Source organism: Delphinus delphis, chromosome X (genome assembly GCF_949987515.2).
Source record: "Delphinus delphis chromosome X, mDelDel1.2, whole genome shotgun sequence".
Lineage (NCBI taxonomy): Eukaryota > Metazoa > Chordata > Mammalia > Artiodactyla > Delphinidae > Delphinus > Delphinus delphis.
The window spans coordinates 119,503,322-119,516,402 of NC_082704.1; the positions used below are offsets into that span (position 1 = coordinate 119,503,322).

The 13,081-nt window shown below is 49.8% G+C and overlaps 1 protein-coding gene and 1 long non-coding RNA gene across 2 annotated transcripts in view; one reads left to right on the top strand and one right to left on the bottom strand.

Moving 5' to 3' along the window:
- On the bottom strand, positions 1 to 9,419 carry LOC132418880 (uncharacterized). Its single transcript, XR_009518047.1, has 3 exons — positions 7,633 to 9,419; positions 6,916 to 6,942; positions 1 to 1,262 (listed from the first exon to the last, which is right to left on the bottom strand). It is a non-coding gene; the product is annotated as an uncharacterized lncRNA (long non-coding RNA).
- The window catches only part of GPR143 (G protein-coupled receptor 143), a 26,037-nt gene continuing 15,799 nt past the window's right edge, over positions 2,844 to 13,081 (top strand). The window contains exons 1-3 of the mRNA XM_060002949.1: positions 2,844 to 3,126; positions 6,530 to 6,639; positions 7,567 to 7,661. Coding sequence (XP_059858932.1) covers positions 2,859 to 3,126; positions 6,530 to 6,639; positions 7,567 to 7,661 — 473 coding nt within the window. The 5' untranslated portion in view covers positions 2,844 to 2,858. The remainder of the gene's footprint in view (positions 3,127 to 6,529; positions 6,640 to 7,566; positions 7,662 to 13,081) is intronic.

Here is a 13,081-nt window from a genome sequence, read left to right on the forward strand (position 1 = left end):
TTCGTCTTCTACTAGATACCTGAGATCTGACAGTCTCACGTGCATCAGGACTCCAGAGCAAAGGGCCTGCCCAGAAATAACTTCATCTCATTTTACTAGATTAGTATACTGTGCCACAAAAGGAAACATACCATTTAAACGAAGTCTGAAACAGGTAACACATACATGTGTGTGTCCATCCTATTCACTGCCCCACCCCCAACTTCCTTGAAAGTGCAGTCACGTTCTGATGGCCTCAAGTTCCGCCATCTGCGACCTGCTTCCAACTTCTCAAAAGCGGACTTCTTGTTGCTTCAAGATGGTGAGTGGAGAAAGTGCTTTCATTGGTCTGACCAGTTCGCAGACATTCACGTTGACGGGGAAATGAATCTCCAGTTCCCCTCTGGACCTTACGGCGTAATCTGCTTGGATTTGAGCATCAGCTCTACCACCTCCGTGACCTTGGATAGGTTTCCTCACCTCTTCTGGTGCTTTGTACAGAACCTAGAGATAAAAAGATGGGCCACAAGGATGGGGGTACGAGTTAAGCAAGACTTGAAGTCCTTAATGCTGCCAGCTCACGGAAGGCGGTCGGGGTAGCGATGATATTCATGTTCGTTTAGTTTCCCTTTTCCTCTCAGGACACAAATCGCACCCTCTCCTTTCCAGGGCTTGCTCGGTCTCATCTCTTCCCAGGCTGACACGGCGTAGCTGACGGATTCGTTCTGTGACCGCTGCAGAACTGAAGCTGTACTGAGGCACTACCTCTCAATCCATCCATTTCTGTTGTTTCTTCAGAGGAAAGGACAAGATTCCTTCAGAAGCCAAGACTCTCAGGTCTTGCCAGGTGAGGTCAGTTGCCAACAAAAACCACAAGTCAGGAGGCTCTTTGGTTTCTAAGCCTGGGTTCAAAACCCATCCATCGTGTGGAATATTTGCAGAACTACTGAACTCCCCAGGAGGCAGAAAAGGAATTGAAGACCAAGATACAAGCCACGGCAACGCTTTTTATCCTCTTGAAGCTTTGTAGGCAACCTCCATTCTGGAGGACGCTGGGCACCTGAGTCCTCCAGGGCCTGCAGGTGTGCACGAGGGAAGCAGAGAGGCGGGGTACCTGCAGCTTGGGCTTGCGACAGAGATTGAAACGCAGTGACGCTTCTGCACAGATTGGCTCCCGGAACCTTTGGCATTGGAGCAGACGAACAGACTCTCCTTCTTCATTTTTATCTTTTAAAGCACATTCCACACACAAACTTCCAGAAGCCACTTCTGCCTTCCAAGAGCTAAGGAAATAGAAGATCAACTGTTCAAAACAGATACTGAGATTTATGCTTTCTGAAGGAGCGGCAGACCAGCGTTTGGGGAGTAGCCCTATGATGTTTCCTACTGTTTTTACAAGCAAGGGTGTAAAATCCAAGAGCAGTTAAGGTTTTGACAATGTCGGTCTGTTCCGGACTTCTATCAAAGCAGCTGCCCCTGCTTACAGATGCGCCGGGTCAGATCTTTTTGAAGTAGTGGCACTTGGAGCTCTTGGTTAAAGGCTCTGCTTCCATCTGGCAGTGCAGCTCCCGTCTGCCTTTCACGGGTCCCAACAGAAGCCCAGTCCTGTGGTTTGCCGGGAAGAAGGCTGAGGACCTGAGCCCAAACTTTGTCTTACTTAAAACTGCAAAGCTGGTGGTGGAAATGTAGACGAGAAGACAGGGTGGGAGGAGACAGAGGAAAACAACAGGGACGCCTCACCTCTGGTTGGTTGGAAAAATTCATGTACAGCAGGGAGAGGTCAAAGTGTGTCTGCTCCTGGCTGCAAACAGGCCTATTAGGTTTGCTGTTAATAAATATGATGGAGCTGGGGGTGGGGGTGGGGTTCTTTTTAAAAAATAAAGCTTTGGTTAGTAAAGCCAGAATCTAGAGGGGGCTCTTTTATTTTCAACCCTGAAGTGTTTTTAAGAAAACAGTCCACTCAGTATATTATCATTAGTACTAATATCATTTTGAAACTTTTATACATAGAGAATAAAGCATGATTTTCAATGTATACTGAAATTCATCTAGAAAGGAAAGAAGTTAAGAAAATCTGAATAAACTTGAACATTTTTTTCCTAAACAGAGGTACTCACAAAAGCGAGTAATTTTACAATGTGAAAAACTTAACCCTACATTGTTGAGATGAGTAAAAATGGAAGAGCCCTGGAAGGTGCACAGTGCGTGTGTGTGTGTGTGTGTGTGCGCGTGCGTGCGTGCGTGCGTGTGTGTGTGTGTGTGTGTGGAGCTGGGCAAAGCAGTTTCCCCTTTCTTCAAGATTTGTTGATTTTCAGGGAAAATCTTAGCTCTAGGGGGTCGTTTCCGTATGGGAGAGCGACCCTAAAAAAGAAGTATTTTAATGCCAATCACTGCAGTCACAGTTTATGAACCTGTAAGGGATCAAAACTAGGGACGGCAGAGTCCCACACCGGGCAGATCTGGCACGAGGCATGCTTTCTTATGAGTCAAGATGAGACGGCGGTGTCGGGGTGGTGGGGGCAGGGGGGGGCTCTGGATTCTGGAGAATTAACAAGGCCCCACGCCTCCCCTTGGGAAGGCCTTGGTGAAAGGGGAGAGAGCTGATTTCCCCACCCCGGCGCGCTCCTTCCCCCGCCCCTCCCCCGCACCCCCCGCCCCCGACCAAGCATCACCCTCGTTACGCGTCTGCAGAGGCGCGACGCCCCCAGCAAGCCTGGCGCCTTGACTGCCAGCGCGGGGGATCGGGCGGGGGCTGCGGAGAGGCCCAGGGCACATGACGGCTCCCCCCCTCCCCACCCCCGCCAAGGGCCGGACCAGCACATGACCCGGGCCGGCCGGCGGGGTCCAGGCACACCCGAGCCGCATCCCCAGCACGGACCATGGCCTCCCCGCGCCTGGGGACCTTCTGCTGCGCCACGCGGGACGCCGCCACGCAGCTGGTGCTGAGCTTCCAGCCGCGGGCCTTCCACGCGCTGTGCCTGGGCAGCGGCGCGCTCCACCTGGCGCTCGGCCTCCTGCGGCTGCTGCCCGGGCGCCGGCCCGCGGGCCCCGGCCTCCTCTCAGCCTCCCCGCCGGCCACGGCCCGCACCCCGGCCTCCGCCCGCATCCTGCGCGCCGCCGCCGCCTGCGACCTGCTCGGCTGCCTGGGTGAGGGCGCGCCCGCGGGTGGGGACCCGTCCGCGCGCGGTTGAGGGCGCGCGGCCCGCAGGTCGCTCCCGGCCGGGGGCGTGGATGAGCGCGCGCGGCCCCGGCCCAGGACCTGGTCGCCACGCGGGTAAGGACGCCCGGCCCACGGGTAGGAGGGCCGAGCCGGAGGCGGCTCCCCAGGGGCCGGACTGGACGACCAGGGGACTCTGCGATACAAGATGGTCGGTAAAAGTTCCTTCGGGGGACCGTTGTTTTTTTTGTTTTTTAAACAGTTTGATGTATTTGTTATTGCACTTATAGGGAAACTTTAGACGGTGCTGTGAAGGAAAACCCAGAAAATACAATGCATCCCTAAATGTACCACTAGTGAGAGACTAACAGTTAATATTTCGTGCGCGTGCACACACACACAAAATCGTTTCCAAAATGATTTAGCAGAATCAGGAAGAAACCCATATATATACATATATATATACACATATATATACATATATGTGTATATGTGTGTATATATGTATATGTATGTATATGTGTATATATATGTGTGTATATATGTATATGTATGTATATCTATTACACTTTTATTTACTTACTTGTTTATTTATCTATCTAAGTTTGGGTTTTATACCACAGATGTGCAAACTTGCAGCCTTTAGGCCACATCCTGCCTGCTGCCTCTTATCTATGGCCCAGGAACTAAAAAAGTTTTTACATTTTAAAGTGTTTTTAGAAAAATCTAAAGAAGAAGACTGTTTCTGACATGTAAATATTCCATGAAATGTAAATGGCAGCGTCCGTAAGTGGAGTCTTATGGGGATACAGCCATGCCCTGCACTTGTGCCTTGTTTGGGGGCATCTTGGCCCTAAAAGGGCAGAAGTGAGTGCTGAACAGAGAAACTATGGCCCGTAGAGCCTAAGATATCTTCTCTCTGGCCCTTTACAGAGACTTTGTTGACCCCTGCTTTCAACTCCAGCACGGCACATTTTACAAACCTCTATGCTAGATATTGCCAAGCATTTTAACTTTTTTATTTTGGAAATTTTTTAACATATGCAAATGTAGAGAGATTGTATAACAAACCCCCTGTACCCATCACCTAGCTTCATCTATACCCCATCCCCGTATCCCACTCTCCACTGGGTTAATTTGAAGCAGATTCCAGAATTTATATCATTTCACCCACACAAATCTCAATATATAGCTGTAGAAGATAAGAATTTTTAAAAAACAAACATATCACACAGATATCACTATCACCCCAAAATAATGAAAACCAGTTCCTTAATATCACTGGTGTATGTTCAGGTGTCTCATAAATGCTATTTTACAACTGGTTTTTTCAAATCAGGATCCAAATACTGTCCATGTTTTGTAATTGGCTGACAGGTGCTGGCATTTTGGAATTGTGTTTTTCAGTCGTGTTTGCTCTTGAAGGAAAGGCTGCTGGCGGTATTTGAAGTGCCTTCCACCGCTGTGCCGTGAGGGGGCAGCAGCTTCGGGGGCCCCTTGAGTGCTTCTCTGGGCACAGGTGGCTGTGTGTCCCAGGGCCTGGTTCTCCTGTTCCTGGTTGTGTGATTGGAGACACTCAAGAATCTTGGCTTCAGATAAATGCTATGGAACCTCTAGTCACTTGCTTAGACTCGAGGAGTAAGACAGGAAGCTATAGCGATAAAATCAATTTGGTGCAGGACAATAAAATAAAAAATTGGTTTTCTTCCTGATTCTGCTAAAGCATTTTGGAAAAGCATCTTAATAATAATCTAGTTTCTGTAACTTGAATATCTGAAAATAGAGCTGCACGCAAACATCTTTTGAGGGTCAGCAAAGTAATATTCGTATATCCTTTGGCCTTTAGAAGGAAGGTGCATGACACTGCGGGCAAATGGGCAGAAGCAGGAGTCAGGGGAAGGCTTGGTGACCAGACCTCCTCGCTGAAAAATAAGAAATACAGGGCTTCCCTGGTGGTGCAGTGGTTGGGAGTCTGCCTGCCGATGCAGGGCACACGGGTTTGTGCCCCGGTCCGGGAAGATCCCACGTGCCGCGGAGCGGCTGGGCCTGTGAGCCATGGCCGCTGAGCCTGCGCGTCCGGAGCCTGTGCTCCGCAACGGGAGAGGCCACAACAGTGAGAGGCCCGCGTACCGCCAAAAAAAAAAAAAAAAAAAAAAAGAAATACAGATGCCTATCTCATGGGATGGTTTTTCTCCCCCAGTTTTTTTTTAAATATCTCTTTTTTTTTTTTTTTTTTTGGCCACACCGTGCAGCTTGTGGGATCTCAGTTCCCTGACCTGGGATTGAACCCGGGCCACGGCAGTGAAAGCCCAGCATCCTACCCACTAGACCACCAGGGAACTCCCTCCCCAGTTTTACTGAGACATAATTGACACATAGCACTGTATAAGTTTAAGGTGCACAGCGTAATAACTTACATTTATCATGAAATGATTACCACAACAAGTTTAGTAAATATCCATCACCTCATATAGATACAAAAAAAAAAAAGTGTTTATCGAGCTCAAAGCAGAGCTCTGGACTGAAAACGACAAAGCACTATGTGGACGCAAAGCATTATTTTTGTTATCTGTGCTTAAGAATGAGAAGCTATATCTTAGGCTTTCAGTGTTCATACTCACCCTTTTAGTGGTATATGACACAGTGTATATTTGGTAGCATGTGACACAGTGTATATTTCTGTATGTGAAGTAGACACACAACACTAGTGTGTAACTCTGTACTGCTCACAGGTCCCCTTGAGCGGGGTGTTACACAGTGAATGCTTAAACAAAGGCTATCTATCGAATTACTTAACAGAGAACCCTAATATATGCCTTATGTGTGTATACTGTGTTGAGGAGAATCAGATATTTGGGTCAAATAGCAAGGAAAACTCACAAATAATAAATGGCAAAAGTAGATTATCAAGAGCTAATTTGTGAAAATCTTAAATGTATATTTTTTAAAGAATGAAAGAACTACCTTTTTAAACTTCAGAATGTGCTTTCTCAATCATTCTTTTTTACGTGAGGACTAGTTAACTTGGACATTAAAAATATAGCCAAGAAATATAAATTGTTCTTCACATAATCACTTCTGGGTGCCAAATAGACAGACAGACAACGTTAGGGACAGCACTGTGGCTAATGGGGGCTGAAGTTGAAATCACAGTGCCTGGGATTGCTCCACTACCATAATAATTATTCTCTGAGTCTTATTTTTTCCTCTGTGTCTCTGCACACACCAGCGTGTTTCTTTCCTCCCTGTCCCCCTCACATCTTTCTCTTCCCCTTCCTATCTATCTGTCTGTCTGCCTAGCCGTCCGTCCGTCCGTCATTTTTACAGAGTCAACGAGTCACCTTTAGATTTGTATTAGGAGCAGATACAAAGCATCACCTGACTCTCCCTTAGGGATCACAGTCCGGTCTACGGTGTGGTTAGGGTTCCCGAGTTTCGTGGACGACATCTCAGCCGTGAATGGGACAGACGTGTGGCCCACCGCCTTCTGCATGGGAAGTGCAGTACGTGTACCTCCCCTGGTCTCCCCCTTCCCTCCCCTTTGCCCCGCTCCGTTACGCCGTGTCCTCAAAGCGTGGTCGCATCCCTCCCGCCCGCCCACTGTAGCTTTTCGAAATGCACATGCTCAGAGCCCTCACCCCACTGACCAGGGGCCCTGGGGTGCGGGCCGTCTGTGATTTAACAAACCCTCCAGGGGCCTCTGACCCACACTGCAGTTTTAGAACCACTGTGCTAGTATGTTTCCCATCCCCACCCTTAAACACACACCCAATCCTTACCTTAGATCCAGCCGCAGTCAAAACCAGCTGGGCAAAAAAGGAAAAAAGAAAACAAAAGTTACTGATTTAATGGATGTATTTACTTAACAAATATATATTTAAAAATAGCCATTTGTCCATCCATATTGCTCTGTCCGCCAAGTTAACACTCCAGTGAATGACCTCAAAGGACACTGGTACCCTGTTGACCCGCCATCTGCGCCACAGCCGTCAGCATCTCTCCCTTCCTCCCCTCTGTTGCTTCCCAGCTGCATCCCGATGGAGCCTCTGTCTTAGTATATAGATCTCGTGCCGCTTCTAACGTACGGAGTCCCCCCCGCCAGCGCCTTCCTTCTACTGGGAAGGTCCTTCCTGCCCATCCTCCTTGGTCCTCAGCAAAAGAGCTTCATGCCAGGCCAAGCCGCACACCTGAGCCCTCTACCTCTGACCACAAGCGTAGCACAAGGCAGGGCTCGCTGGACCCGGTGCAGCTGAGCAGACAGGGCACCAAGGCGCACGCCCGTCCCAGGCCACATGCCGGCCTGGGTTTCCAAGCCTCTCCGGAGGGCTTTCACGTGCTGCCCCGTGACGTCAGAGGAAGTGGGCGTCTGCCAGCTCATTTCACGGAAACCCATGTCTAGGAGCTTTGACGCCGGCTCTTCCCGATTACAGATGTGGATCCAGCTGCTGTACAGCGCCTGCTTCTGGTGGCTGTTTTGCTATGCGGTCGATGCCTACCTGGTGATCCGGAGATCGGCGGGACTGAGGTATTCAGAGCAAGCCAGCTGGCTTCTGCCCTAGTTTGTTGCCTGAGGGAAGGTTGGAGACACCGCTGAGCGCTGCATCTCTGTACGGCAGACACAGCTGATCAGAACCTTTCAGCTGACCCCTCCACCGAGAAACGTCTGTGCAGCTCATTTTTATAAAAGGCTGAAGGCACAATCGAAATATCGAGGATTTCTCCAGGTGCCCCCTACCAGAAAAAAACAGGATTTTAAAACCCTGAAAACAGTATTTCAATAGATTAAATATTTGGAACACGACAAAGACTTAAAAAAAAATAAGAATTGGCATGAAAATAAAAAATTCTGATGGTGTCTAAAGGTTTAGGAGAAAAGTTCTTAGATGTATGTATTGATACAGGATGCTAAATACGGAGCCCAAGGGTTCTGGAGCTGCCAGGGGCTGCCTGGGAGGAACCCAGGAAGGGTTAGTGCCTGGGTCCTGGTGGGTTCAAATTCCTGCCCCATCACTCACTAGCTGTGTGACTGTTGGCAAGTGGCTGAACCTCTCTGGACTTCCGTTTTCTCAGCTGTAAAACAGTACCCACCTCAGGAGGTTCCTGGAAACAGTAAATGTGATAGTACCCGTGGATGGTTATGGATGGAGCCTGGCACGTAGCAGGCGCTCGGTAACTGGGAGCTGGGGTTGGAGCTGGGATGTGCACGTTATGGAGGAGACAGAAGCACAGAGAACCTACGTGCCAAAGAGAAGCAGGAGGGCACGGCGGGTGTCCTGGTCTCCGGGCTCCAGGCCCAGGAAGGATGGGTCCCCGACCAAGTTCGTGGTGCACTTCCATTAGGCCCCCTTTGCATGGAGCCCTTGTTTGCTTTTTTCTTTTTAAATAGCTTTATAAAGTTCATCTGTTTAAATGTATAAAATCCATTGTTTGTGAGCATATCCACAGAATTGTGTAACCATAACCATTATTTGGCTTTATGACGTGTTATTCATCCCCCAAATCTCTGTACTGGTTACGAGTCATTTCCCATTCTTCCCTCTCCCGCAGCTCCTGGTAACTTCACATCTACTGTCTGTCTCTGGATTTGCCTGTTCTGGACAGTTTCTGTAACTGGAATCATACAATGTGTGGCGTTTTGTATCTGGCTGGTTAAACTTGGCCTGTTATTTTCGAGATTTATCCATATTGTGGCACGCAGCAGTTCTTCATTCCTGTGCGTTGCTGAATAATACTCCATTGTTTCGCTATCTGCCTTTTACCCGTTTATCAGTCACTGGACTTTTAGGTTGTTTCCATTGTTTTGACTGCTACGAATAATGCTGCAATGAATATTTGTATGCAGGTGTTTGTGTGGACATATGTTTTCGCCATATACTTATGGGTATACACCTTGGAGTGGAATTCCTGGGTCATATAGTAACTCTGTATAACCTTGTAAGGCACTGCTGAACTGCTTTCCAAAGACTCTGTACCATTTTACCTTTGCACCAGCAATGTGTAATGGTTCCAGTTTCTCCGCATCCTTGATAACAACACTTGTTTTCTGTGTGTTTGGTTTTTTGAGATTTTAGCCATCCTGCTGTGTGTGAAGTGGTATCTCATTGTGGTTTTGATTTCCCTGATAACTAATGATGTTTAGCATCTTCTCATGTGCTTATTGGCCATTCGTGTACTTTCTTTGGAGAAATATCTCTTTGCTTCCTTTTTCCAGTTTTTAACTGGGCTGTTTGTCTTTCTTATTATTGAGTTATAGGAGTTCTTTATATATTCTGGATACAAGTACCTCATTAGATATATGATTTACAAATATCTTCTCTCATTCAGCAGGTTGTCTTTTCACTTACTTGGTGGTACCCTTTGAAGCATAAAAGTCTTTCATTTTGATGAAATCCAGTTTTTGTGTTTTTTTCTCTTATTTCTCGTGCTTTTGCTGTCATCTAAGAAACCATTGCCTAACCCGAGGTCACAAGGATTTATACCTTTGTTTCCTTCTAAGAGTTTTATCGTTTGAACAATTTTATTTAGATCTTTGAATTAATTTATGTGTGGAGGTGAGGATAGGTCCGCCTTTATTCTTTTGTAGGTGGATATCCAGTTGCCCCAGCACCACGGGTTCAATAAATTCACTTTTGAAACCAACGTGAGTAACCAAATAAAGACCATATTAAGCTACAGGCTACACTGGGCAATCTTAGTGAATCACCACTCTAAGATCCTTGGTATTCCTTACGTGTATCACATCATCATTCACTTTGTCTCTCTGGCCTGAAATTTAGTACTCTCTTCAGTTTTGCGTTTCTTTCTTCTACCTTTTTGCCTTAGTTCCCAAGCTCTTACACATCTGTACAAAACCGAGGTATACTTGGTTGTGAAAATTCTGTAGGGAAGACAGTTAAGGTTAAAGGTTGCCAACCAGGTGTATCAGTGAGAATTAGTTTTGGCTACATAAAATACATAAAACAATAGTGGCTTAAGATAGGAATTTCTCTTTCACGCTAAAAGAGGCCAGAGGTAGGCAATCTAGGGCTCTTATGCTGGAAATCAGGGACCCAAGCTCCTTCTCTCTTTCTGCTCCACCGTTCTATTATGTGACTTCCATCCTCAAGGTATCATGGCCCAGTATGGCTGCTGGAGCTCCAGTCATCACATCAGCATTCCAGAAAACAGGAAGGAGGTAGGGGGCAATGCAAAAGGGGCCTGTTGTCCCCTGAGCCAGATCCCTTTAAGCAGGGACCTGTTTTAAGCAGGCCTGCTGTCCGTGAGAGTTTTACACAACAATAACATTTTCATGTTATTGGCCAGAACTTAGTTTTCTGTCCACACTTAGCTGTAAGAGGAGGTAGGAAATACAGTTGATTATCCAAGCGTGCTGCTGCTCTGCCTGACATCCAGGTTCTGTTGCTGAGGAAAAAAGGGAGAATGACTTTGGGTAGGCAGCACGAGGAGACCTTGTCCCAGAAGCTGAGTGCAAGTGGGATGGTTCCCTCACTCAGTTTGGGAGGGATCGGAGCTAGGATACAATTAGAGGTCTCATAGACCACCACTCAGTTGTGGAGATAAGAGGAACCTTGGAGCACCGAACAGAAGCTAGAAGAGTATGTCTCCTGCTGTCATAGGAAATGCACCTCCACCCGTGAGGGACTGGAGTTGGACAGGGCTGAGTGACAGCTCTCTGGACCCGGAGAATAGACAGAGCCCTCAGAAGCCAGGACAGGCGATCAGGAAGCCCTCCTCACACCCCGGCGGGTGTTTGGAATTCATCTTGGAGCTTGGCGTTAGGATAGGCAGAAGTCTGCGGATGTGCAGGGACTAGAGGACGCCAGGCTTCCGAGGACCCGCCCATCGAACAGGAGGCGGCCCTCCAGGGATGCCAAACACCCAGATGCCTCCCAAGGGCAGGGTTCCAGGGCTGGGAAGACCGTCGGCGGTGAAGTGGGCTCTCCCATCAAAAAGGAGCGGGCCCACAGCAGAGAAATAAGACGGGTGCTCTCTAGCCACGGAGACCCAGCCCCGACCTCGTCCCTAGCACAAGTCACGCTTCCCAGGGTGAGGTATCTGAGGGGCCAGCCCGGGGTGGTTTAGAGCCAGAGCTGAGCGTGCGGGTCCAGAGCCTCTGGAGCCCCTCTCTGAATGGCCAGCTTGTTTGCAGAGCCGAGGGCGGAGTGGATGCTGTAGGTGGCAATGAAGAACCTGCAGCTGGTGGAGAGGGGTCCCGAGGAATTCCCAGGCAGGGGGCCAGACTCCTCCGGTATGGCGGGATTAAACTCCACATTCCCTTCTAGATCCTTCCAGCATTTAGCTGTTTCCTTTGGCGCGGGAGAATTTTCCCTAAGCAATGTCATTAAGGCAGATTGAAAGTTAACATATAAACTGCCTCTTGGGCTCCAGGTGCGGGAGACGCACGTTTTAGCCATGCCGACCGGCACCTGAGATCCCGGGAGAAGCTCTGCTTGCCCTAAGAAAAGGGGAGTGTGAGAGCAAAGAGGGTCGTGGGGGGCGGAGCGGCCTTCGCGTGCCTGCACGTGAAAACTGGCTTGCCGTCAGAAAAAGGGATGAGGGTCTTCAGCCGGGGCTGCTCCGGATCGATCCGCCACGGCTTTCTGGCTGTATCGGTTATTGACGTGGCCGCGGCCTGGGTCCCGCGGCCGGCTCTGACTTCCCCCCCCCTCGTGGGCGTTTGGGGCCGAGGGGAACCGAGGGCCGGGCTTTGGGGAGCGCGAGCTGGCCTCGCCCTCCCACCCAGGAGATGACCCCAGCGGCTCCCTGCAGCCCAGGCTTGGTGTCTGGAACGCAGATGCCACCCTGCCACGGCCCAGCCCCTGCGCAAAGCTGCTCCTTAGTTTCCTGAGTGTCCGGCAAAGCCTGTGACTTGTGGGCAGGACAGACCCCCGCACGCTCCCAAAGCCGGACGGGCAGGGAAGGGCTGCTCCAGAACCAGCAGTGCCAGGGGAGGCGAAGGTGCAGCCGCGTCCGCGTGGCCGCCCAGTGGGCCGGCTGTGCAGTGTCTCCTCCCTGAAGCATGCCCTCTGGGCCATCTCTCTTCCCTCCTGTCTCCTTGTAGAAGGGCGTCCTTCACCGCATCCCTGACCACGCCCTTTGTCCCCACGGCGGGTCCGCAGGGTTAAAGTCCTGATGGGCCAGGGGCTGCACCCTCTGCCAGGCGTCTGGCAGAGGGTTTTTTTAAAAATTTATTTTATTCATTTATTTTTGGCTGCGTTGGGTCTTTGTTGCTGCGCGCGGACTTTCTCTAGTTGCAGCGAGCAGGGGCTACTCTTCGGGCTTCTCGCTGAGGTGGCTTCTCTTGTGGCAGAGCTCGGGCTCTAGGCGCGCAGGCTTCAGTAGTTGTGGCATGCGGCCTCAGTAGTTGTGGCGCACGGGCTCAGTAGTTGTGGCGCACAGGCTGAGTTGCTCTGCGGCATGTGGGATCTTCCCGGACCAGGGCTCGAACCCGTGTCCCCCTGCATTGGCAGGTGGATTCTTAACCAGTGCGCCATCAGGGAAGTCCCATCTGGCAGAGTTTTGAGTAACAGTGGGCACCTCTGAGGGAGCAGCCCCGGGCCACGTCCCATTGCACAGAAGAGGCAAACAAGGGCTGTCTTGGAAGAGCGAGGTAGCTCTGCACGGGCTCAGGTGGTCCATCGTCCTGACCCCACCTGCAAGGCTGGCTGCCTTGAATCTCTCAGAGGGACAGGGTGGGGTGTGTGGGAGTACAGAGGTGAAGGATGGAGATGGTAACGATGAGAGAATTTGAACTATGCAGGGAATGGGGGGTAGGGGGACAAGACGGGAAACCTCCCCGCTGTCCTGGAACGTCGAACCACCACGCATTTCTTAGAGACTTTCTTCTTGGTTTGGATTGAGCATTAAGACGCTTGCATATTAGGTATGGAGGTGACTTCAGGAAGGACAGAGGCCAGGAGTTGCTTGCCTACTGGGGGAGCCAGG